We start from the raw sequence: 24,888 nt of genomic DNA on the forward strand, positions 1-24,888 counted from the left end.
TTCTTGTTTTGCAGGGTGACAATTAATAAGAAAGTATGTTGGAAGCATGTTGGAAGCCTGTGGCCAGTGGAATTCCCCAGAGATCAATAGTGGGTCCAGTTTTATTCAGTGTCTTCATCAATTACCTATATGAGGGGATTGCGTGTACTCTCAGCAAATTCACTGACAATACAAAACTGTAGGGGTGGGCTGACCTGCTGAAAGGCTGTGCTGCCATCCAACGAGTTCTGGACAGGCTGCAGAGCTGGACAAAGGCAAACCTCAAGAGGTTTGAGGACAGGTGCAGAATCCTGCATCTGGGGAGGAATAACACCAAGCACAAGTACAGAGTAGGAGTCATCCTGATGGAAAGCAGCTCCATGGAGAAAGACCTTCAAGTCCTAGTGTATGGCAAATTCTCCATGGGACAGCAATGTGCCAAGAGGGCCAATGGCATCCGGGGTGCATTAAGAGAAGTGTGTCCAGTAGGTCTAGGGAGGTTCTCCTTCCCTTTCTGCTCTGCCCTGGTGAGACCATACCTGGAATGCTGTGTCTGATTGTGGGTTCCCCAATTCAAGAGAGACAGGGATGTGCTGGAGAGTTCAACAGAGAGCTATAAGGGTGATTGCAGGACTTGATCATCTCTCCTATGAAGAAGGACTGGGAGACTTGGGGCTGTTTAATCTTACCAATGTCTACAAATATGTGAGGTGTGGGTATCAAGAAGAGGGTGACAGTCGCCCGTTGTTGGTGCCCCGCAATAGGAACAACAGGTGCAAGTTAGAACACAGGAGGTTCCATCTCAAAATGAGGAAACACTTCTTTGCTGAGGGTGATGGAGCACTGGAACAGGCTGCCCAGAGAGGTTGTGGAGTGTCCTTTCAAAACCTGTCTGGATGCATTCCTGTGCAGCCTGCCCTAGGTGCTTCTGCTTTGGCAGGGGAATTGGACTCAGTGATCTCTGAAGGTCTCTTCTAACCTCTAACATTCTGTGGAATGTGACAGATAACAGGCTGATTTTCTTGACAGTGAGCTATTTTGGGAACAAAGAATCTTCTTGCAAAGAAGAACAAGAAACTTGATTTTGCCTTTTTCTTATTTAACAAGACTAATGGAGTCCTGCTTATGATACCATAGACTATGAGGCATTTCTTGTCAAAGTAATTGTCCAGCAGTTGCCAGCAGAGACATTTGAGGAGCATGCTAGACAGTAGCTAAGACAATGTGCTCCCAATGAGTTAGTTTATGCAACAATGTGAAAAGCATGTAGAATTCTGAAATTTGTAAAACTCAGTTAAATTATTTCTGAAGCTAACAGGTACCTACCTGGTAGGATCCATGCTGGTATTTGCTCTACGTAGGAAAGATTTGTTATTTCTTTCATTCTCTTGCGGTTATTTATACCAAATTTGTAACTTTTTAAGATATCGGTCTGTGTATAACAATTAACATATGTCACTGGGCTCTTTTTCAGTAAAGTAAATGAGGATAACTACACAAACACGTCAGAAACAAATGCTGTCTTTGTATACTCTCCTCTTCCTCTCTTCTCTGGAATTGTTTCTCTGATCTGTTCGGACTGTGACAACCGACTGCTGAAGCCCATCCCGGTGTGTCTGACACGGCCCCCTTGGCGGCCCAGCCCGTGCCACGGCCGCGGTCCGGTGCGTGCTCCGCCAGGCCGACAGGGAGCAGCAGAGCCGGTGCCCAGAACAGGCTCGATGGCAGCGCTCCGCCTCGCCGGCCCGGCTAGGAGCTGCGCCTGCGCAGTGGGCGCGGCCTTTTCCCCCCTGCTGCGGAGCGCAGTCGTTGTGCGGAGCGGGCCCCGGCCTAGGCCTAGACCGGACAGTACCTGGCACGATGGTCAGTACCGGGCCCTATGTGACCCGCGCGGCGGCGGGGAGTTCTGTCCGTCGTTCTGCGCCCGCTGCGCGGCTCTGGCCGTCCGGATGGAGCCAGATTGGCTCGGGCCCGGGGCCGGCTGCGGCGGCTACAGCGTGGCAATGGCTGCCATTAAGACTAGGGCTGTGCAGTAGGGCGGCTCAGCGGGAATCCAGCTGGACCCCACAAGCTGCACCTGGCCCGTGCTACCGTCCTGGGCCTTAATCTACCGGCCCGGTGCAGCAGCAAACAGAGTCGAGGCCGGGCCGCAGACGCGTGACAAGGAGCGGGAAGAGGGCGGTCGGGGCGGCGTGGGAGCGGGCGGCTCGATGGAGGCCCCCGTCCTCTGCGATGGCTGGCATCTCGGTCGAGGATCGGGGAGGACGAAGGGGCAGCCCTACGGCGGGGCTGCGCGTCCGAACGTCGGTAGATGCCGACGAATGTCTGTCCCGTCGCGATGTCAGCAAAGTGCGTTGTCTTAGGCAAGGGTCGGGAGGCTACAGGAGGAGCTGGCCTGGGACAGAACTCCCCAGTGAAATAACTGGCGGTGGGAGAGCGACAGGAAGGGACCACGGTTAGAACTTCGGCCCATGCAGTCAAGAGGTTATGTTAACAGAGTTCCTGGCTTTCTTCTAGAATTATATGAAGTTATAGGGAGGAGTGTGTTTTAGACAGGAATTGTGGGGTTTGATCTGTTGGTTTTTTTTTATTAATTGTGTTTGGGTTTTACTCAATCAAGACATGTAAGTAAACTGCTATTTTATGTATGATTCAACTACAGTTTTATTCATGGCACATAGAGTGGTCTCAGCTTCAGTGGTTCTGTGTTAGTAACAGTTATGTTTTTTATTCAAGGGGTTTGTGAAAGTTGTCAAGAATAAGGCGTACTTCAAGAGATACCAAGTGAAATTCAGGAGAAGGAGAGGTATTGTCAAATTCTCTGTAACATGTAATTAAATGTCATTGATAAATATTCCCACTTATTCCACACATTTTCCACACCATAACTACTGTTTTTCAGAGGGAAAAACTGATTATTATGCTCGCAAACGTTTGGTAATTCAAGACAAAAACAAGTACAACACTCCTAAGTACAGGATGATTGTGCGTGTTACCAACAGAGACATCATTTGCCAGGTAAGGTCTGTGGTACTTGCTACTTACCAGCTTTCCCAGTGAAATGAAGGGAAAGGAAGAACACAAGCAGCCAGGTTTTTTAGGCTTGCTCTGAGCAGTTTCTGTATTGTAAAATAGCTGCTTTGAAGACACCAGGTGTTGATACAACTTCATTAATAAACTGTATTCAAGATACAAAGTAAGTCTTACTGGTGTCAGCATTCTTTCGCAAGGTTGTTCATAAGATTGTATTGTGTTAATGTTGCTGCAGTAAGTGCAGGGAGAGGGAAGACCTATTTTTTTTCCCCTCTGTATTTAAAGTGCTTTGGAAAGGGCCTTTTTACTTGACTGAAGACAGCAAAGTTGAGTTGTAAACCTGCACAGCATAGTATCTAAATGTGCCTTCTCTTTTTGAGAGGGTTTTTCTGTGATGTCATGCGGATCGTGTGATGCAGGTGTGCCTTATGATGGCTTTCACATGAGATTAAAGGAGCCTGGTCAATAAGAATTGTAGGCATTATTTCATGCTTACTAAGTACACAGGTGTGTGTTGTATCATGCAGTTCTTCACTGTGACTCACTTGTTTCTGAATGTTTCAACTAAACATACTGAAGTTTAAAACTTAGGCATGTTTTTCTATGGTAAATACATGTTGTTAAGCTCAAGGAAGAGGAATCTATGAAAGCTTAACTGTTGTTTCTTTCTTTGTAGAATAAATATCTGTTGAGAAAGTGGAGAGTGCTGTCTTTAAAGTTAATTCGGACAGAACTATGTGACCTTGACATTTTATCTTTGAAACTCAAAAATCAGTGGTGCTAGGTGCTTAGATCCGACTGACAGCGTGTTTCCAGTATGTAGGAATCCTACAAAGACAGGACAATATTAGAATGTAGAAAGGAGGTGTGGGAGTCAAAAGCAGGTTTGGTATATGAAAGGAAGAACAGAAATATATCTGCTCTCATACTGCCATCTCAGAGGAGACCCCTGAGATGATGAAGTCTGAGATCCATTACTAACCCTACAGAATGATTTTATTAAAAGTGTTACCACAAATTCTGATGCTTTTTGCATTTTTCTGAGGTTTGTTACATACTGTGTTACATGAGCTGCCTGCAGAAAGCAGGACAAAATCCATCCACATCCATAATGATTCTTGGAAAAGTTGCTTCTGTATGCACTTTCCTGGCTTCTTGATGTATGTAGAGGGGTAAATAAAAGTTGCTGACATATGCTTTTTCTGGCCTAATACATACTTGAATTCTTGGCTTAAAAAAAATACAGGCCATGCTTTGAGCTCACAAGCAAAGGTTGGCAGTTTGTTGTATGTGTCTACACAGAATTCCTGTCAGCTTAATTAGATGTCAAACAATAATCAAGTCCAGAGTTACTGTGAGACCACTAATATTTGTTTTGTTGTCAGATTGCCTATGCCAGAATTGAAGGTGACATGATTGTCTGTGCTGCTTATGCCCATGAGCTGCCAAAATACGGTGTGAAGGTTGGCCTGACCAATTACGCAGCAGCGTATTGTACAGGTCTGCTGCTGGCTCGCAGGGTAGGTATACGTCAGTTTGTCTGGAGGGTGCTGCTTTGTTTTTCATGTTTTCTTACAAAAAGGAAAACTCATGTCCTTAAGTGGCCTGTTAGGATAGATACCCAGCTCTTGAGGCTTCTCTGAGTAACTTGCTCTTTACCCTATACTTTGGATGGCCTTTTGTGACTGTCAGATCACAGTGAAAAGTATGACAGCATGCAGTTCCAACTCCAGCAGCCCACTTTTAAGTCCTGGCACTGAGGTTTGGTGGAGGGAGGGAATCAGGATGAAAATGTAAGAAATGTACTTTTAAGACTTTGAAAACAATGTAAACGGTATCCTTCCACTTTCCATACAAGCTTACGAGTAAGTCTTAAGTTAATTAGTTTAAGGTGCATTTGAACCTTTTGAGTTAGAAATCTTTTAAAACTTTGAAGATCTTACTGGGAATTTGTGTTTAAGGTGATGCTGAGTTTTCATTTCCTCAGTAAGTGGAAAGAATTTCAGAAGAGCTTTTTTTTCTTCTTTTCTCACAGCTTCTGAATAAATTTGGCCTTGATAAGATCTACGAAGGTCAAGTTGAAGTGACTGGTGATGAATACAATGTGGAAAGCGTGGATGGAAAGCCTGGCGCTTTCACATGCTACCTGGATGCGGGTCTTGCCAGAACTACTACTGGAAACAAAGTCTTTGGTGCTCTGAAGGGTGCAGTGGATGGTGGTCTGTCCATCCCTCACAGGTAATCTAGTCTGTTTAGAGCAGATCCTTTAGAATTAACCCAAGATTGTTCTCTATGTGACAGTCCACTTAGACTGACAGTCTGTGGTGAAATAATTTTGTTGTGATGCAGTAATGTTCATGGGTGGGGTGTTTTGGTTGGTTCATTGATTGTTTTTGAATCCACAAGTGCAATTCTGATGATGCTGCTGGGAGTCTTGAAATTATCAAGAGATGCTATTGAACTTGTAGAAACTAAAAGAGCTTTTACGTGAAATCACCGAGTGATTGACTGCTTTAGTATTCTGTTAAGTCTTGAGCAAATTGTGTGTACTAATTTCAGTGTAAGAAAATTGCGCATACCAAGTCCAAAGCTGATGTTTGCTACAGTTGTCAGTAGAGTAGGTCTGAGCAGTCCACCTGCACTTAGAAGTTTTGACAATTCCTGGTTACAAATGAGTGAATCAAGATTTTCAGCAGTGTTATCTAATTCTGATACTGCCATTGAATTTTTTCCATACTAGTAGTGGAAGAAAAATCTTAGATCTGTTGGGTATTTTTCTGCTCTCTCCCATGCTGTCCTATGCATTCTTGAGTAATTGGTGTTTCTGACTTGGCTGCTACATGATGATACTCCCAGTGACTGAATATGCTGTAGTTGGTCCATGGTGTGTGTATGATGTACTGCACTGTTTCAAGACGGGACTGATGGCAGCCAAGACGAAATTAAAACTTCTTGACCTTCATTTTTAATTAGTTCTATACCTTGCTTATCCATATGAGAATCTGATGTAGTGGCCACCTCTGTGTGGAACCTAGCCTCTGAAGTAGAGATTTGGCACTATGTCTTAGTCTGACTGTAACTGCTGTCCCACAGTACCAAACGTTTCCCTGGTTATGACTCGGAAAGCAAAGAATTCAATGCAGAAGTTCACCGCAAGCATATCATGGGCCAAAATGTTGCAGATTATATGCGTTACCTGATGGAGGAAGATGAAGATGCTTACAAAAAACAGTTCTCCCAGTACATAAAGAATAACATAACACCTGATGGGGTAAGATTTATCTGTCAGGCTCTGGTGCATTAATTGAGAGGTGCTGCCAAGTCTTGCTTAGGGACTTCTTTAGTAATGTGAATAAGCTTGATGTATTAAATGATGTGATTGATGTTGAATGTTATCCACCCAAAGGAAATACTTTTTCCTTCCTTAAGGGCTCTATAGTATATCATAGATCTTCTGAAAGGGAGACCTTTTTTTCTGCCGTGAAGCTTAACATTCAACCTATAAATACAAGCTTACAGGACTGCGTTCCAAGACGAGCCTTTTTTCTGGTTTTGCCTGCTATAGTAATTAACTTGAAATTTCTGTCCATGCTGCCCACTCATTCCTAATCATGCACCACAAACTGCCATTTCTGCAGCGGGTGTGGCTGCAACTGTGAGGATGTGCTCTCTGTCAAAGTTGGTTTACGATTTTTGTGACCCCCATAGGTTTTTCTAGACTCCAGGTGACTACAGAACAGCCTAAGTGAGCTCCATTGTAGAAGCTTTACCATACCATGAAACTAGATTGTGTAATATATTGTGATTTGATACTACTGTAAGTTTCAGAGTATTTAGAAAGGAGCATTTTGGTAATCCTATGTTCTGTACAAGTTTTAAACTTACTTCAAATAGGTTGTCTTGCTGCCTGTAATATTTGTGGTTGGCTTCCCAGTTAGCGGTCTTGAAGTTTAAAACAAACATTCTCATGTCCCTTTTTTAGGCTATGGCAAACTTAAAGCTTCACCCCTTTATGACTATGGGATTTTTGGTTGTTGCTGGGGTTTTGGCAGTTTAGTCTTTATTAAATATAACTGTGTGTTGTAAATTCCATTTTCATCTGTTTTACTAAACATTTATCATTTATATTGCAGTGAAGTGAGTCCAGGATTTATGTCAATAGCTAGACACTTACTCGTTATACATGTAGAAAATTTTTCAGAGCTGGGACCTAGTGGCCTTAATTAGCTGCAGCAAAAGTATTCTTAAAATTGGTGCCATTATGGAGCCATATTTGTCCTTGGGACAGAGCAGTCTTACTGCATCCTTGGGGAGGATGCAGGGACTGTTACTGTTCTTGCAAGTTTTGTTAATCAGTAGCTGCTGTCACAACTTCTGCTTGTTCTCTTACTAAGCAGCTCTGCAATGTGTACTACAAAGGGTTCTGAAAAGTGGTAAGATTACCTGTCTAAACACAGAGGTTTTGAGGAATAATGAGAACAACTTTCTAGACTACCTTTTACTTTAGACATAGGACACTGGCACTAAATGTAGACTTGAGACAAAATACTATTTCAACTGCAGGATGATAGCCTGTATTTATGAGAGTTTTAATTAGCCTGTAGTAACTGTATGGCCTTGGTTCCCTAAGATAAAGATAAAATTACTTTTGTGTGGCTTTAGATACTTAAATTGTATCATAGTGATAGTAGGAATTTCAGAGTATGCTGTGTCAGTGACTGTGGCAGTATGAAGTGTTCTAAAGACAGCCACACAAAACTACAAGCTGTATTCTGATGAAATCTGTTTTTAGTGCATGTTTGGGAAAGGGTAGCTTGGATTATATAACTGAACTGCTATGGAAAATTGAACTTGTTTTTTTTTATTACTGTTTCTAAGATGGAAGAAATGTATAAAAAAGCCCATGCTGCTATACGGGATAATCCAGTCCATGAAAAGAAACCCAAGAGAGAAGTTAAGAAAAAGAGGTAAAACTCTCATCATCTTTAATATGAATGTGACTTCTCTGTTGAAAACACTTTAATTATGTCAAAACAAGTAATGTAATTTACAGTGCTGCTGTGTCACACTTCACATGTGTTTTAGACTAGATTAAGATACAAACATTTCTGTATAACTTTGTCAGGAGTTAACTTGGCAGTAGAAATCCAAAACACAAGAACTCTCACCTATACTCAAGAATAATGAAGTGGAGCATACTTGGGGCCTGAATAGCTGGAACTCGGTGTGTCGCTTCAGGTCTTAGTGTTTTCACTAGGAAAGTTGTTTTTCTTCAGGTGAAGGCAGTCTGACTAATTTGTTAATAGTAAGCTATTTTGAGTTTTTTAAGGGTCTGGAAGAAAAATCAAGGCATAGCTATTGTATTTGGCTTGATACTGTCCATATGGCTTGGTACGGTATATAGGCTTATCTCTTGAGGAATGAAATGGTTTCAGTCTTGACCATGCCTTTCTGTAGTGCCCCAACTACGGCCTTAAATCATTATGAGGAAATAAATTGTTAACAGAAGTAAGAAGATATTCTAGCATAGCACTTCTAATCACATTTCTGGTGCACTGCAACTTTCTTGACCATGTATCTGCTTATTTCTGCCTTGGCTATATACTACAATGTGCTTACATTGCAGATGGAACTGTCCCAAGATGTCCCTCGCCCAGAAGAAAGATCGTGTTGCTCAGAAGAAGGCTAGCTTTCTCAGGGCCCAGGAGCGCGCAGCTGACAGTTAAGACAACTTCCACAATTTTCTATGAAGCTTTGGAAAAAGTGGCAATAAATTTATTGAGTAAGCAACTGTGTAAGACTGGCTTATTAATCTATCTCCCAAGGATGCAAAACACTTTTTTATGATCAGACATTCTGTAGCTCTAAGGTTGGCAGTTTTTATCCTCCATTCTAAGTACTGCATGAATTGAATTTCACAAAGAGAGGTGGCAGACTTCTAAACCAAGGCTGCTGCATTAGAAGTATTCTCATAATAAATCAATTTGATTAACTTTTGACATGCCTCGTATCAAAAGCCAGATGTAAGAACTTGCCAAAAGACTTACAAATTTTTTAAGGTCTTTACATGTTCTTCACCATTTTTCTTTTAGCATATTTAATGTTATGAGGGACTCTGTAGCTTAAAATAAAGTAGTAGTCACAGCAAGTTCTAAAGCATATGCCAAAAGGCAGCCTTAGGCTTTCAGGAACACAAATGGCAGTGCTTTATTTACAGTGATAGCTGATACATGAATAGATGTCTGATGGAAGTATTTAAGGTTTCTCCTGTAACTGAAGTAAGCACTTCAGTGCACTTGGCTCCAGGCTCTGGCTGGTACTGTGACATATGCTGTCTTGAGATGAATATACCACTTTTAGTGAATAGACACAAAAACTCCCATTGAATTTGTATCTGTATGCTTAGTTATAGAGCCTTCTATAACTGTCCCCTATCCCTTTTCTCCTACATCTCCATTAATGACTTTCTTGTTACCAATTAGACTTAATGAAGTTAGTTACACAGTTAAAGCATGAGTCAAGTAGGCTACACAGAGGAATGCTGCTTTAAGATGCTGATAGATGGGTAAGTACAGCTAATGAAACAGAAAAGGAGGCCTGTGATTCATTGTAAACAAGTGTATTTGTTTTTCAGTGAAAGCTCCAACTTGATGCAACAGCAACTTAAATTAAGGTTCTGTACATCAAACTGCACTATAAATGTTTTTAGGCTGTTTAAAACACTAAACATAAATTTGGATTCAACTTTCTCCACCCAAAACCTAGTAGCAATTAGTCAAGATTTTTTCCCACCAAGGACATGACCACTTCACACTTGAGTGCACTGCTGGCTACACATACTTACTGGCATAGTAATTTGTAAACTAAAAAGCTCATGTGTACAAACCAGTACCTTGTTAACTCAAACTGCCCACTATTACCTATAGCATGAAGAAATTTGTTGGTCCTGGTATTCAATTTAATCATTCAAGGTACATATTTAATACAGAATCCCTAAAGCAATGAACAACCTTTCAAATATATAAATAAAGCTTCTTACCTATGCTGAAAATGAATGAAGGGGCCAGGATTTAGAAGTGTATGCATGACTGCTACTACAATCACTTTGGATTGAACTACTTCATACCTAAAGCATTTATGAATTAAACAGCATGACGTGAGCAGAGTATTAAGGTGTTTTACGTACATGCCCTTCTGCGTAACTCTGAAGGTGGACGTAAATCTGACACAACAGGGATGCAGATTAAACGTACAGTGGTCATGCTACGTGGAATGCCAGGAGCAGATGGTGTTTATTTACTTGTCATTTCAGACTTCACAATGGCATAGATGCTACTAGAAAATGAACAGGAATGCACTACAGTTCACTTAACATTCCACTTCATTCCTGGCTGGTACTGTTTCATAGCTTTCACTGTTTCTGAAAACTCACTTCAGTTCTCATACAATGGCTTAGTCCACAAACTCTTTTGTTGCAGTATTTGCTTCGGCATAATGTAGGTTTAAAGGTTTTAACTGAAGTATAGTCCACAGTGTGTGAAATGGATGTTACTATTTCCACTAGGCTCTATACAGTGTTTTAAGAAATAACATACTCTCAAATTCTTGGCTCCCACCATGGCTCACTGTATAAGGACTTAATTAGGAAGAGTTGAACTACTTAAACATTCAAAATGTAAGCATGAGGTAACAAGGTGTAAACAATAATTTGTCTTATATTACAACCTTTCAGTTCTAGAACAAAATTCTGATTTTTTTCCACAGTTTAAAAAAATACTAATGTGCAAATTCTGCCATGCCAAGGTATTGGTAAACTTCACTCTCACAGTCCTTTATTCACAACAGCAGCCTGGACTCAGACACATTGTTTGCAATAGTGGTTCTTCATAAAACTACTTACTTGAAAAAATCTTTTGTAAGTATTTCATATGAGCAATGATTTTCACAGAATTGTAAGATGTTCCATCAGGTGATGCAGTGGCACAGTGAATACTTTCATCCTGTTCAAGATCTGACAAAGTGCACAGAACAGTCAAGCATGCAAGGTTTTTGTTTCTTTAACACAGCACTGGAGCACTGGAAGTGCTTCTGGCCTCTGCCTAATCATTCAGCGGTATGCTCTTTGAGCAGTCCTACCATAAGGTACTGACTGAAGGGCAAGTGTTAAGAGCCATTCAGGAAATGAGTAACGAAACAACCTTAAAAAAATGCTGCAGATTGTTTTTATCAAATGTTGTAGGCCACCTCTAGTGGCAGGAATTGGTATTATCCTCTGCTGGTGGAAAAACTACGAGTCATTTGTGTGGGAAATTTTCTTCCACAGTAAAGTTTTTAAGTTATTAAGTATTAAAGAGTGCTCCATTTCCATCTGATTTGCTGTGACTTTAAGGGCAATACACAAGTACAGTTGTTTTTCTAGTTCTTCATGGATATCAGAAGGGGCACCACGAAGCAGATAGTCTTTAAGTAGCTGGCAGGCTTTTGCCAAGTTTGGCTGAATTACTTCTGTGGTACATCTCCTTTTGCTTTGGTCACACAGAGTTCTACAGTCTGTCCCATAAATACAGTCCAGATCTGATTCACACTGACGATCTTTAATAATTTCCTTCAAATTCATTTCTGGAACAATTTTTTTCATGTCCATCATTTTCAAATCATATTTATCATTATATCCCAAGTTTTTGGCACTTGTATCACACATAAGAAAGTTTCCATAAGGTCCATGGAAAATATCTTCCACGAATTCCAAAAGCCCTATAGCTATTTTTGCCTTTCTTGGCCATGATGGAGTAAACCATTGGTCCATGCTTCTTCTGAAGCCAGGGGGAATGAAAAGTTCTATAATCCATGGAAGGCTGATTCCATAGAGAGAGGTATATTCAATTCTTTCAGTCACATAGAGATCCCCACAAAACCCCATCAACTTGGGAGTATGTTCTTTATCCTGCAATATCACCATTAACAGAAACTCATCCAGCTGCAGAAGTGCCCATACAGATTTTGCTTCTGGCAAAGAAACTCTACCATCTTTGTTTCCATCAGCAAAAGATAGGATGAGATTAACCAGTTCTGAAAGATTTCCTTGTTCACCCAATTTTGCCTAAAAAGCAACAAACAAAAAAGATTATCTCATTAGTCACCACCAATCCACCTGTAACTGTTACACTAATAACCTCCTGTTATTCTCTTCCTATGGATAGTAGGCTATGTTCTACTTTCCATTGATTATACATGTTAAAGGACTTGGTATCAGATGCCTGAAAAGCTTCCTTTTTGTTCTGTTTTTATGGCACCAAGTATATGAACTTCTGAAGGTATTCATGTTCTTTGCATTTCCAGCTGCAAACATTACAATTCAAATACTGTTCTTGGTCAGATAGGTGTTTAGAAAAATCTTACCAGGTACTTTGTCGAGTACTATCTTAGAAAATGTATGTAGAATTCAAATGTTTAGAACAGGTTTAGTTTTCAGATGATTAAACCTTAGAAGTGTAGAGGGCATTACATTATGAACTACATTTTAGCCAAAAAATACCAAGACACATTTGGTACAAATCCCAAGCAATAAGTGCAGTGAAACACAGAAAATGATCACTGCTAGGAAAATTCTGAGTCAGCATTAAGGCAATAAAATACCATATTAATATCCTGCAGGAAGAGCTGGGAGAAGTACAGCTGGTCATTGTGGTTAGTGAGATTCCTGCTTCTCACTTAACATAGTAACTCTTCCCAAGCACAGTTTTCAAATTGTACTTCGGTCTTTGTACTTGGTTGCAACAAGAACAAAAGCATTTAAAAAAAACTCCAAACACCCCACCATATTTTCTATGCAAATGCAAGTGAAAGCTATAGACATGCAAGATGCATACCAGCTTCCATCTGTTAAAAACTAAGAAAAAAAGAACTACTTAAAACTTCAAGATAAGGACCTCCGGGAAAAACTGTGCTGATTACTTTTTTAACATGCACTTGAATGAGGCTCATAGAAGGCATTTTCTTTCTGTCAAAATAGAATAAATAAGCATAGACTTACTTTAAAAAGACCATATACCATTTCTTTGAATTTCTCAACAGTGGTTCCTCTTGTTGGTTTATCAAACAGGATTATTTCCTTCCTTGGTTCTGGGTCGTTATCAAAATCAAGTTGAGCAGCTTCTTCCATCTGGCATTTTATAACACCTTGCAGATTTCCCCAGATTCCTAAATATATCTATGCAGAAAAAGAGGGGAAAAAGGTAAAAACCCCACTGTAGAACATTTAAAGGCCACTTGTACACCAACCACTGCCTCAAGTGTTAAGTAGCAACGCAGATCAGAGTCCTTCTCTGAATCCTTCATACAGAGAATACACAGAGGACATTCAAACAATGGCAATCTCAAATACAATACACTACTGCAGGTACTTAGGCAACGCTACACTGCCAAAATACAAAGACAGCTTGATAAACAGTATGCTGGCATTACAACCACCTTGGCATAGGTTAAGAGGCTGCTGCTTCTGTTTGGGAACCAGGATAGCAGAGTAGCAGTATGCCCTACAAAAGCAGTTACTCTGTCAAAACCTGAAAGGTTCCAGTATATGTTTCTAAAATACAGATATATTTATTATAAAGTAATAATATAGCCTTTATATGTAGGAATATGTATTATTATATTCAGGTACAAGTGCATATTGTGTGTGTATATATATATATATATATAAAGCCTTACCTGGTTATTGGGCTTTGTTGACAAACATTTTCCAAAGTACAGTGTTTCCTTTGCACAAAGACTGCTACATGCTGACCCATCAATGACTCCAGTCTTGTATTTATCACACTGAAACAAACAGGGAGAAAAAGAGTTTTTAAAGTGCTCAAGAAAGGAGACAACTGTATCTCTCCCAACACCTGACTCTTGAAAGAAAAACATAAAACTGTTTTTAGTAACCCTGTATCAAAATGATGCTAATAAACAAGTTTTATCTGTAATGGAAGCTGTACTTCAACACAGAGTATCTGAATTTGATCATTTTACATGCGGCATTGTCTGAATTCGCTGTGGAATTAGTCAGGACAAACATTTAAGAAAGCTATGCTGGATATACTTACTATTATTTTCCTACAGTCATGTCCTCTGCATAGTTCTGTGTACGTGGAGTACTGAACATACATAACCCAGCTGCCAACAAATACTACTAACCAAGAGATGAAGAGATACTTCATCCGCATGTATGAGAAACGTACCTAGAGGACACAAAGAGGAAATATTCTTTGCAATTCATTCAGCAATAGTCAGAATGACAACAACAAACAATCTACTATTTCAGCTTTAAGAATTTGTCTTCCACAGTGATAAAGTAGACTCCCTTACATGGAACATTCACTTCCTTCAGTGAGCAAAACTAACAGGGGAGGACAGTTTGACTTACATAAGTGGAAAGAAAATTAAGATATGAATGAACAGAAGAAAAAGTGACAGACCCTCACAGGCCAAGCCAAGCTGCAAGAACCAATTGGATCAAAATCATAAACTGCCAGAGTTCAACTACTTGCATTTTTCTCCCAAGACCAGTTACTTATTTTCCACTTCTGGTAAACCAAATCTAACAGATCAGGACTTTAGTTAAAAAAAAAATAATCTGCTAATGCATAAATATGAAGGACAGATACACGGTGAGCAGGGTGGGTAGCAGGAACAGGTTCCATGTGCTGATGTCTGCCACTCCTTGAAATGACTATTTACTTATGCAAGTAAAATTCCTCTGTACTAGCCTCATCTTCAGTGATCTTTGCTGTAAATGCATGCAGGGTTTTCCTGTTGTTTCTGTGGCTTCACATTTACAATTTTCACAAGGGAGAGAGGAAAAAAGCATTTATAAATTAAGAATTGAGGGAGCACTAAGTACATTGTAAGGGAGAAGACAAATTCTCTTTCTTTTTCCTCCCTCCTGCAACTGGTGTGCTAACAGTTTGATTTTCACACTCACATCAGAATTAGAAAAAAATTAGAAAGTCATGGTCAACTTTAGCAATAGGATGTAAGGAAAGTGCATGAGAGCAGCTATATTGGATCCATTTCTATTAGTATCCTGATCTTCAGCAACAGCTATAAATAAATGCCATTGAAGAGTGAGAACATATAATATGTCCCAAATATCACAGTATCACAGTATCACTTAGGTTGGAAAGGACCTCGAGGATCATAGAGTCCAACCCATCAACACAGACCCCATGACTAGACCATGGCACCAAGTGCCACGTCCAATCTCCCCTTGAACGCCTCCAGGGTCGATGACTCAACCACCTCCCTGGGCAACCCGTTCCAATGATGAACGACTCGCTCGGTGAAGAACTTCCTCCTCACCTCGAGTCTAAACCTCCCCTGGCGCAGCTTGAGACTGTGTCCCCTTGTTCTGGTGCTGGTTGCCTGGGAGAAGAGGCCAACCCCTTCCTGGCTACAACCACCTTTCAGGTAGCTGTAGAGGGCAATGAGGTCACCCCTGAGCCTCCTCTTCTCCAGGCTAAACAATCCCAGCTCCCTCAGCCTCTCCTCATAGGGCTTGTGTTCAAGGCCTCTCACCAGCCTTGTTGCCCTTCTCTGGACACGTTCAAGTGTTTCGATGTCCTTCTTAAACTGAGGGGCCCAGAACTGCTCCCATTCTCTCAAATATGCTCCCATTCTCCTCTAGAAGAACTTGCTAAGGCAGATGTGATTTTCTTTTAGTGAAGCCCAAACTGCTTATCTTTAATGAACTTACCCAGACTCCCTTAAAATCCAGGTTTTCAGAGGTCAAGAACTGGACTTCATTTTGATTAAATCTAGTTCACTTTAGCTTTGTTTGAGAACCCTCAGTTAATGTATTGAAAGAGAAATCAATTTCTGCCTACTCTCTCCACATCTATCATGATTATTTTGCTGCTACAAGCTCCTGACACTATCTCAATTTTTTTGCTAGTTCTCTGCTCCAAACTGACCAAGATCCAGAATGGAAGGGCAAAGGGGAGCAATAATGACCCACAGACTCTCAGAGCAAATCTTAGTGAACTTCCTGTAACCAGGAGCTTGCCCTCCAAATCGGGACTCAGATTAGCGAGGGCCAGTGTTAAGCAGGTAAATAAATAAATAAACTTGTATCCATATTTAAGTGAGGATTTGTTTCCAGGACAACTCAACTGACTGAAAATTTTCAAACTGTTTTTAGAACTAAGCAAATTTATTGAGAATAATCAAGAATTAAGCTAATAAAATGGAAAACCTATACTGCTTCAGAGTGAACTCTCAGCCACAAGCTGAAAGCTTGAAAAGCTTATGGAGGGAGACATGGAAGGAGAGGGGTAGGTTCAGAAGATAACATCAGAATAAGCAATATTACCTAGCTTTAAAATGGAGGGGAAAGACAGAACTGCAGCAGATGAAGTCAGCTTTCACTAGAAAAATTACAATTTCTGACTACTCACAAAAGCATGACAGAACAACCTGCATGCATTACACCCTTTCCTCTTGGAAGAAAATCTAGAATGGTTGGTTTCAAACCCCTCAAAGGTGATTCCATCTGTGAAGCTGTGGTCCTGCCCCATGCTTCACCTGTGCATCCTTACTCCTTTACTCCACACGCACTTGCTTGACGTGATCTTAAAACTAGGTACTTACAAGAGATAGACAAAACTAGCTACTTGTATTCTGGTGATAAATCTTGAATAGGTAGCTCTTTCAATCAGGTCTTCATTTATGATATTTTATTGAGTGCTGGAAGACAGGAGTAATTTCTGCTATTTTGCTCAGAGCCACAAAGACCTTAACTGGAGTAACATGTAATTTCCTCTGAGGCATGGTATCCACAACATGGATACAAACTGGATGGAGATACAAACAGGAGACCAACAATAATGCTTTGTGGTTTATAGCACACTCAGAAATAGCTTAGAAAATGAGGAAGCTGGGAGTAGGGAGAACAGAACAGTCAAAACCCCTCAAACCCATAGCATTCAAAAGCCTTTCCCATTGACAGAATGCTACTAAAATGACAAAATTGCAAGAGAGGACAATTTCCTAGCTTAAAAAAAAGACATGATACCACATCTACACACTTAAAACATGAAGAATCACAAGAGTCCTTGCAAACCACAGTAACAGATTGATGAAAAGCAGAAGTCATCCTACACCAGCAATAAGTGAGAACTGATACTTAAACCAATGGATTTAGAAATATTTTCCCCACCTTGCTTCCTACAGAATAGAACTGAGATGTCAGTTCAAGCTCAGGTAGACTCAGCCTCATCTCTTCTTCCAGACCATTTTCTGCACTTAGTCACTTACAATTTTCACTTACAACATTTTTCTTTCCAGAACCCATCTCAAACTGCTTAGTCAGCCTAAGTATCCTCCTTTTGCAACCACACATTGTCCTCTATTCTTTTTCTTTCAGTTATTTCAAGTCTATTTTCATCTGATTCTGCGACACTGGCCTCAGTTCCCATCTTCCTCCACCGTATCCCATTCTAAAGTAAGCATCCAGCACTATCCAGTACCATCTACTTCCATTCATCTAGCACAGATTTCTTACTTCAGAATCCTTGTCATTAACTATTGCCCATGTACAAAATGTGCTTATCATCCACAAGCATCTGCCTTTCACAGCTCTGGGAAGCCAGCAGAGGTCTTAGACAAAGCAATAGAAGAATGTGTCTCCCTGTTCTCACTTCCCAGAACCAAAGGAAAACTGTAAGCAGGATAGATTAATTATTTGCATAGTTTAGTTGTAACACCCACACTACAGAAAATAAATCAAAGCAAAATCAAAGAGATCTGTTCTTCCCCAGCAGGCCTGTCCCAGGAAGACCGGGCTACTAGACTTGAGGCAGCCTGCCTGCAGAGGTCTCTTGAAACACAGTTTTGAACTGAGAGGTGAACCAAAGAAGTGGATCAGAAACACTGAAGGCACAGGACAATTTAATTAATTTAAAACACTTAAACTCATGTCTTCCTCCTTTTGGCTATAAAAGGGGAGGTTGCAACACAAGGGCAGAACCAACTATGTGACTCTTGGAAGGGGTTAATCAAGTCAACCCGGTGTGTATTGAATTACAACATTGCCTACATTTTTCATCTTCAAGATTGCTATCTGTAAGCAAACCTCAACCAGAATATCTACTCTTGCAATATAAAAGAATCTAACAATAGAGAAGAATCTCAACAATGCTAAAATTCTGTGCCGAAGAAGCACATGCATGACCATATTTACAATCATGCTGACATGTTATATTTACTTAACTTCTCTGGGGCAGGGTATCAGGTCCAAGTCTCAGCTTATTCCATATTGCATTTTATATAGCATTTTAAGTATTTCCTCGAAGCTCTACTATCCAACTTGGGAGACTAGGAATATAAGGGAAAATGATTTTTTAATATATTGCCCTAGAACAAAGTAATCAAACTAAGACAGGAATTATAGTAGGCCACCTCCATTCTTATAGTAAGCACCAAGCCTTCTAGCAACTTTAAGTGCTTTCTCTTAAATAGAGTTTTCAGTTTTATTTCCCAAAATAAAAGTAAGATTTGCCACAAACTATCACTACTTCAAATACACTCAAATACATTCCACATTTTGATACCAAACACCATGCTTAAAAACAATCTATGACAGAAAGTGCATCAGTACGGAGTTTCAGGGTATGTTTACTTCAACATCCTAGCATGTCTTCCAACTCAAAAAAGCCAAATCAGGATCTCCAAGTCCATCAACACCATTTCAGAGATTCAAAATAACATAAAAACAACTTTTATTAAGCAAAATTCTACCCACAAACAAGGGTATCAAATACAACTGCAGGCAGTTTTCAGTGATTCAAGCCAGATCTCCTTGAGACAAGCTCACAAAACTTAATAAAACCCCAACAAACCAACACACAGCAGGAACTGCGGATTATCATGATCACACAACCACAAAAAAAGACAAGAAGGATGCAAATGTCATTTACAGATACTAAATGCAAATATATGAAATATTATTGTTCCACAGCTGCAGTCAGTCTGGAAAGCAAGTATGCAGAGAACAGGATGCTTAGGGTAGAGTTTGAATAGAAGAGATAAAGTATTTGCTGCCACCCCCACCCTCTTCCCCCCCCTCCCCCCAATTTGACTTTTATTTTTAAAAGTGAACCTTTCATAACCATTCAATTACCCAGTTCTTAAAATATTGTACAACACCTACAGGGACAACTAATATGATTTTATCACATCCTCATTCCTACAGACAGTTCTGACAATGGTTTTCCTAAAGCCTGTCACAAGATTCTTCTCTACAAAATGTCTTCTAATAATAGGATTACTGAAAAATATAATAAATTAACTTTAGTATTTACACAGACACACATAAGAAGAAGCTCCTGTGAATCAGGAATTATAGCAAATAAAAAGCTATTGAATATCTCTCACCTGTTTGAAAGGTAAGATACAGTGATTCCTTAACAGCCAGGTTTTGTGATTCTTTAGTTAGTTAATTTTCCAGAAGATATTTCTAAAACCCCTACTGTTGTAGAGTATGAATAACACAGCACACACCACTACTGGTAAAATCTGGGAAGAATTAATAGAAATGAATCCAACTATTTTAGGCAAAGCTATTTCATGCCTAAAAACTGCTTGGGAACCAAAGCTTCCGGGATAACAAACCCTCTTCATTCCTCAAAATTTCTTGCTGACTGCTTCCATGAATCTTTGTAATACTAAACTTTAAACCAAAATGCTATTTAATTCAATTTTTTTATTAAATGCATAGCATTTAGTACAATCACTGAGACCAGGAGTGGTCTGCAAGCCTGTTCACCATACCCACTGTATAGGAGAGAATAGTTATATTTGAATTTATCCAGGTTTGTCCTGCATGTTTGGGACAGAAAATCCTCCCCAAATGCCATCTGACTACATCATACACTTGGCAGGAAGTTCCTGAGAAGCTGGATTTATTTTGGGCTCAGCACAATGCCAATGCAGTTGCATAGTTTTTGACTTGCAGAAGACTTAAGTCCTGCCAGTTCAAAGCACAGACAAGAACATATGTCTGCTTAGAGGAAACCACAAGGTTTCACTCCCTTTGATTTAGAAGGAATTACTTTTCTAAAAAGGACTTCTTTATGTTCAGCAAAAGGCCCAATCTCTGTTACCATACAGTCCCCTTATCAAATTTCCACTTCCTCCCCAAAATCGGTCTGTTGAGCATAGACACACTCAGTCCACTTCACTGAGGAAGTGTCAGGACTGATGTGCAGGAGCTGTAGTAAAGCAGCAGGGACACTGATTTACTGAGTCTTGTTAGGTCATGTGTGCCTTCATGCAGCCTGAACACGGCAGACATACTGTACATACACCATGGAAATCACTTGGACACATTTCTGATCTTGCTACCCAAGATTAGGTGGCGATACATTGAGACAGACTTCATTTGGAATTGTGGCAAACAGCAGGAAACTTTTAATAACAGCATATTCAGGGCAGCAGAAGGACAAGGAATCCTGAAATTATCAAAAAGGACAAAAGTGTTCAAAACAATGAAACACAATTTCTCTTTTCTGCTCCACTCTTCCATCAAAACTTATATATGAGCCACAGAATGTAAGAAAGAAGGAAAGCACTTGTAATGCTTCAAAGAATATTAGACTTGACTTCTTCCATCACTTGCATATTCTACTAAGTCATGTGCACTGAATAATAATTAGATATTCATCCCCTGGAACGGAACTGGAAAACCACTTCTGGCAAAACTCAAGCTTGGATGCACTCCAAAGCATATGGAGAGAAGCAGATCAAAATGTAATGTAACATGCCAGGCTTTTGGAAAGCGCACTTGTTATTTAAAACATTTTTATGGTGGAAGAGTATGAAAGTGTTCCTTTGTTTAATAATACAGAGAGCTTAATTCTGAAAGCTATTCCACATAATCATGCTGTACTACTCTCCAAATGTGAGCTGCTTGCTCCATTTCTTTTGCACACTAGCACTGGGAAAGAATAGATTAAATAAAAAAAAAGCAGCAAAAACACCAATGGTGGAGGCTGATCATGTTAGAAATCTGTTTTGTTCTATTCAGGTTGGTTTATGGATCATAGGATGCATTTCAGGTAGGCTCACATGACGTCTGAGAACATTAGCCCACAGTCTTGGATACCATGTATTGGACACATTCGCCCAGGAGCTGACAGGGCATGATTGTGTTAGTAGCTTAAATTATTTGTATCCTGAAAAATCAAAGTAAACAGAATTTGAGGTATCTTTTGAAATAATGACCAAGAGGTTTCTCCTTAAAAGGTTAAGCAAAAACACAAAAAAAGATTAAACTCTTAAGAGATGATACGGTAAATGTCTGTTACGTAGGGCTTCAAAACTCCTTCATTCTTTGACCCTTCAAAGCCAGTATCTTAAATATTACATGAGTCTGTGGGACAGCTCTAAAGAGTTTGTAAAATTGGTTCAGAATCTCTGTAGGCCAGAAAGCTACCAAGTACTCAAGTGTTCTTTACACAATTATTATTACAGAATTCTGTAGTCTTGCACTCAGCCTCATGATAAAACTGCTAGCTACAGCTATCAGGACACATTTCAGACACCAACCTCTCTGTGCAAACCAGAAAATCCCAACAGTGTTAATCACCCAACTGTAAGATCCTACAAATACATTTTGAATTTTTGTGTGTGTGTGTGGCATTTAGTAAGATTTCAAAGTTCACCAGGTTTGAGGTATTATTGCATGATTTGCATTTTAAATGACGGTAAAGCTTCGTATTTCAGAGCTAACATTTTGTGACACAACTGAAACATTTTCTCTGTGGATCCCCAACCACTAGGGCTGAAGTAAAATACCTAAGAGTTCACCCTGCTGCTCTCACATGAACTGACACTTAGCAGCACATCCTTCCTAGACAAAAAGATCATTGTCTGGTAACCTATGGATCCAGCATTCTGTATAAAAGCTAAAGAACATGTAAATTCTTACTAATAGAGCATTTGCTATCGAGTATCATTTGCAAACCAATTCATAGCATCCTGCTTCTATTACAGCAGGAAAGCTAGAGCAAGATTTTATGTCTTGTAGAACCTGATGTTCTATCACCTTACAGTTTTCAAAGCCTGAACACCAGCCAGCAAAATTTGGATGTCATTCAACATCTTCCCTAGTGTACTACTTGAAAGATTGCACAGCAATACCGCACACATCTTTCCATCTTGCTCATAGTTCCAATTGAGTTAAAAGTCTATGATTTACTGCAAGAGCATTGTCTTCTTTGCTGAGTGCTTTATTGAGATTTGTCTCCAATCATTATAGTTAAACAATGACTACATTTGCCATGGACCCACAATCGCATGCAGCAACAAGGAAAGCCAATATATTGATAGCTTGCTGCCTTCTGTGGATCTAGCAAGTATCGACACACGTTCGTGGTCTAACAGAAAAATGCTTATGTTCTCAAGGCCACTGAATCAAATTTGTAAAGTATTAAATGCATCATCCAGCATAAGCAAGCACAATAAACACAAAAAACCCAATTTTTAATCGGTGTTAGAAACAAATACTGAATTTGTCTTTTCTGATTAAAAAAAAAACCAACAAAACCCACACCAATCTTGAGATCTTCCTGCTTCTCAGCAAACTTTAAAAGAATGTATTTTGTTTTAAAGGTCTTAAAAATGCATACTGAGAAGAATGGATAAAAATGTTATCAGACCAGAGAGAGACTTTATCATAAAGGCAAAACCAGCAATGTAGACAATCCCACACTCATTAATAATTCATTTTTATTTGCATCAGAGCCTCTCACATGGGAATTCAAATGCTGTACAAGTATCTACTTCAGTAAATACACAGCAAATAATTTTTTTCCTTGTCTAAAAATCAAGTGATACTAACCCAAATTTGCAAATACATACCATTATAAAAATACTCGGGAGGGTAAGACTATACCCATATCTGTACACTTCTCCTTGAATATTAAATCCCATTTCAGGTGCTTCCATAAAGAGAATAAGGTTGCAAAAGTTCCAAACAAGGAGGAACTAAAACATTTGAGACTTCAAGGATGTTTATATTTTCTAATCCGATGACCACAAAGCATTTAACAAAATATCAACAGATGATGATGCAAGTAGCATATATAAGAAAAACAAATTCAATTATGCACTCCAATTCAACAAACGCTCATTTTAGTTACAATTTTATTAAAACAATGCAACACATGAAAGAATTCCAGAGAATAACCCTCAACGTATGACAAGGTCATAACTGACTAACATTTTACAGTACAACTTCCTACTACATGACAGCCGCAGCACTTTCAACCAAAACACCCTCACACAGAGTAAGTAATACAGCCCGTTTACCTGTGCATGTAAATACCGAAGTGTGCCGACGAACACATACACAAATGCATGGAGCGACTTAACTACCGGACAGCAGAAGTGCCCGACATTAATTCTTACAGCACACGGGTTAAAAAATAGCACCAAAAAACCCAAATCTTCTCACACAAGCTGTAGTCCATCCTCTCACAGGATGGATGTCCACAGCATCGGCAGTAGGTGTAATGGAGAAAAGAAGAGGGTTCCTCAGGGCCCTGGCAACGCTGAGGACGTAGCTGCCGAAGCAAAAACCTTGAGTCCTAGGGGGTCAGGCAAACCGGCGGGCAGGCTTCCGTGTAACAGGTCCTGCCGGCGAGCTCCGCGGGTCGCTCTAGGAGAACACTCCGCGGAGCTCGCTGCGCCCCGGTGGCAGCAAGAGGCCCGGTCCGACCGGCGGGAGAGGCGGCAACAGGCACCGCACAACCCAAGGCCGCTTGACACCTGCTGCCGTGCCCCAATATCCGCCACCAAAGGGCCCGCCGGCCGCAGCGGGCGGCGCCGGCGCCGCGACCTCCCATCGGTCGAGCCGCTCAGCAGCGGCGCAGCGGAGCCCCGTCCACCGCCGGGGGCCGGCGGGAAAGAACGACGGCCGCACCCGGGCTGGGGAAAGCGGCGAGCCCTACGGGGGGCGCTCGCTCCGGAGGGAACTTTGCAGGGAAGAGAAAGCGGGGAAGGAATAGGGCTGGCACCGGCCTGCCTGTCCCGACCCGCCCGCCGTGTAGGGACGGCCCGCTGCCGGCCTACCTGCGCATAGTGGGGTTTCCTGAGCCAGGCCCCCGGGAAGAGCCGCCTCGCCATGGCAATCACACATCCCCGCAGCGGGCGGCGATCGGAGGCGGAGCGGCGAGGAGCGCTTCCCCGCCTGCTGCTGCAGCCGCGGCGGCGAGGAAAAAGGGAACAAGCGCGGCAGCGGCCGCCCTCACTCGAGCACCGACGGGCACCGAGCGACAGCAAGCTGTCAGTAGGCAAAAAAGGCGGGCAGCTGCCGCCTCTGCCGACGCAAAAACCCACCCGCGTCGCCACCCTTTACTGAAAGGGGAGGATCACAGCAGCAGTGAGGGAGCCAGGAGAAGCTAAGGGGCGAGGGGGCAGGTCGAAGGGAGGCCCCGCCCCAGAGGGCCCGGGCTTCGCCTCGCCTCACCTCGCCCCCTCGCCCCACAGGCGCGTCGAGCTGGTGGTGCTGTGTGCGCCGCGGTTTTCGCTCACCAGCCCTGAAGCGCAGGAGTGGGATTGGTCGAGCTGAGCGTCGCCCTCGAGTTTCCCGCGGTGCTCATGTTTTCCAGAAAGGGCTCAGGCTGTGGCTGGGGACAACTACGAAGAGGTCAGTTAATAAATAACGTCTCATTGATTGCAACAGGCTCCTATCGTTCTCTGGACACAGTATTAAAAACAGCCACAAGTGTTTTACAGTCTGAAAAGAAGGGTCTTCACAAATAAAGGAGGAAGTGCTTGCCTGGGCCCATGTTAGTGATGATGGATATCTCATAATATGAGGAAAAAAATTAC

The 24,888-nt window shown here is 41.1% G+C and overlaps 2 protein-coding genes and 1 non-coding gene across 3 annotated transcripts; 2 read left to right on the forward strand and 1 right to left on the reverse strand.

The window, feature by feature from the left end:
- The first annotated feature begins 1,731 nt into the window (after positions 1 to 1,731).
- On the forward strand, positions 1,732 to 8,802 carry RPL5 (ribosomal protein L5). The gene is made up of 8 exons (XM_068141265.1): positions 1,732 to 1,842; positions 2,716 to 2,785; positions 2,882 to 2,997; positions 4,398 to 4,532; positions 5,048 to 5,250; positions 6,106 to 6,283; positions 7,891 to 7,979; positions 8,639 to 8,802. Exons 1-8 carry the CDS (start codon positions 1,840 to 1,842, stop codon positions 8,736 to 8,738), a joined length of 894 nt encoding a protein of 297 aa, XP_067997366.1. The 5' UTR covers positions 1,732 to 1,839; the 3' UTR covers positions 8,739 to 8,802.
- Positions 5,848 to 5,944, forward strand: LOC137442679 (small nucleolar RNA SNORD21). Its single transcript, XR_010987732.1, has one exon. It is a non-coding gene; the product is annotated as a small nucleolar RNA SNORD21 (small nucleolar RNA).
- Positions 8,803 to 8,869: 67 nt separating the features above from the next.
- On the reverse strand, positions 8,870 to 24,410 carry DIPK1A (divergent protein kinase domain 1A). The gene is made up of 5 exons (XM_068141263.1): positions 24,127 to 24,410; positions 14,103 to 14,237; positions 13,723 to 13,830; positions 13,046 to 13,222; positions 8,870 to 12,112 (listed from the first exon to the last, which is right to left on the reverse strand). The coding sequence occupies exons 1-5, from the start codon at positions 24,178 to 24,180 to the stop codon at positions 11,300 to 11,302; spliced, it is 1,287 nt and encodes a 428-aa protein (XP_067997364.1). The 5' UTR covers positions 24,181 to 24,410; the 3' UTR covers positions 8,870 to 11,299.
- Between the last annotated feature and the right edge of the window lie 478 nt (positions 24,411 to 24,888).

Source organism: Melanerpes formicivorus, unplaced genomic scaffold (assembly GCF_026170545.1).
Source record: "Melanerpes formicivorus ecotype bairdi unplaced genomic scaffold, bMelFor1.0.p_v2 SCAF_7, whole genome shotgun sequence".
NCBI lineage: Eukaryota > Metazoa > Chordata > Aves > Piciformes > Picidae > Melanerpes > Melanerpes formicivorus.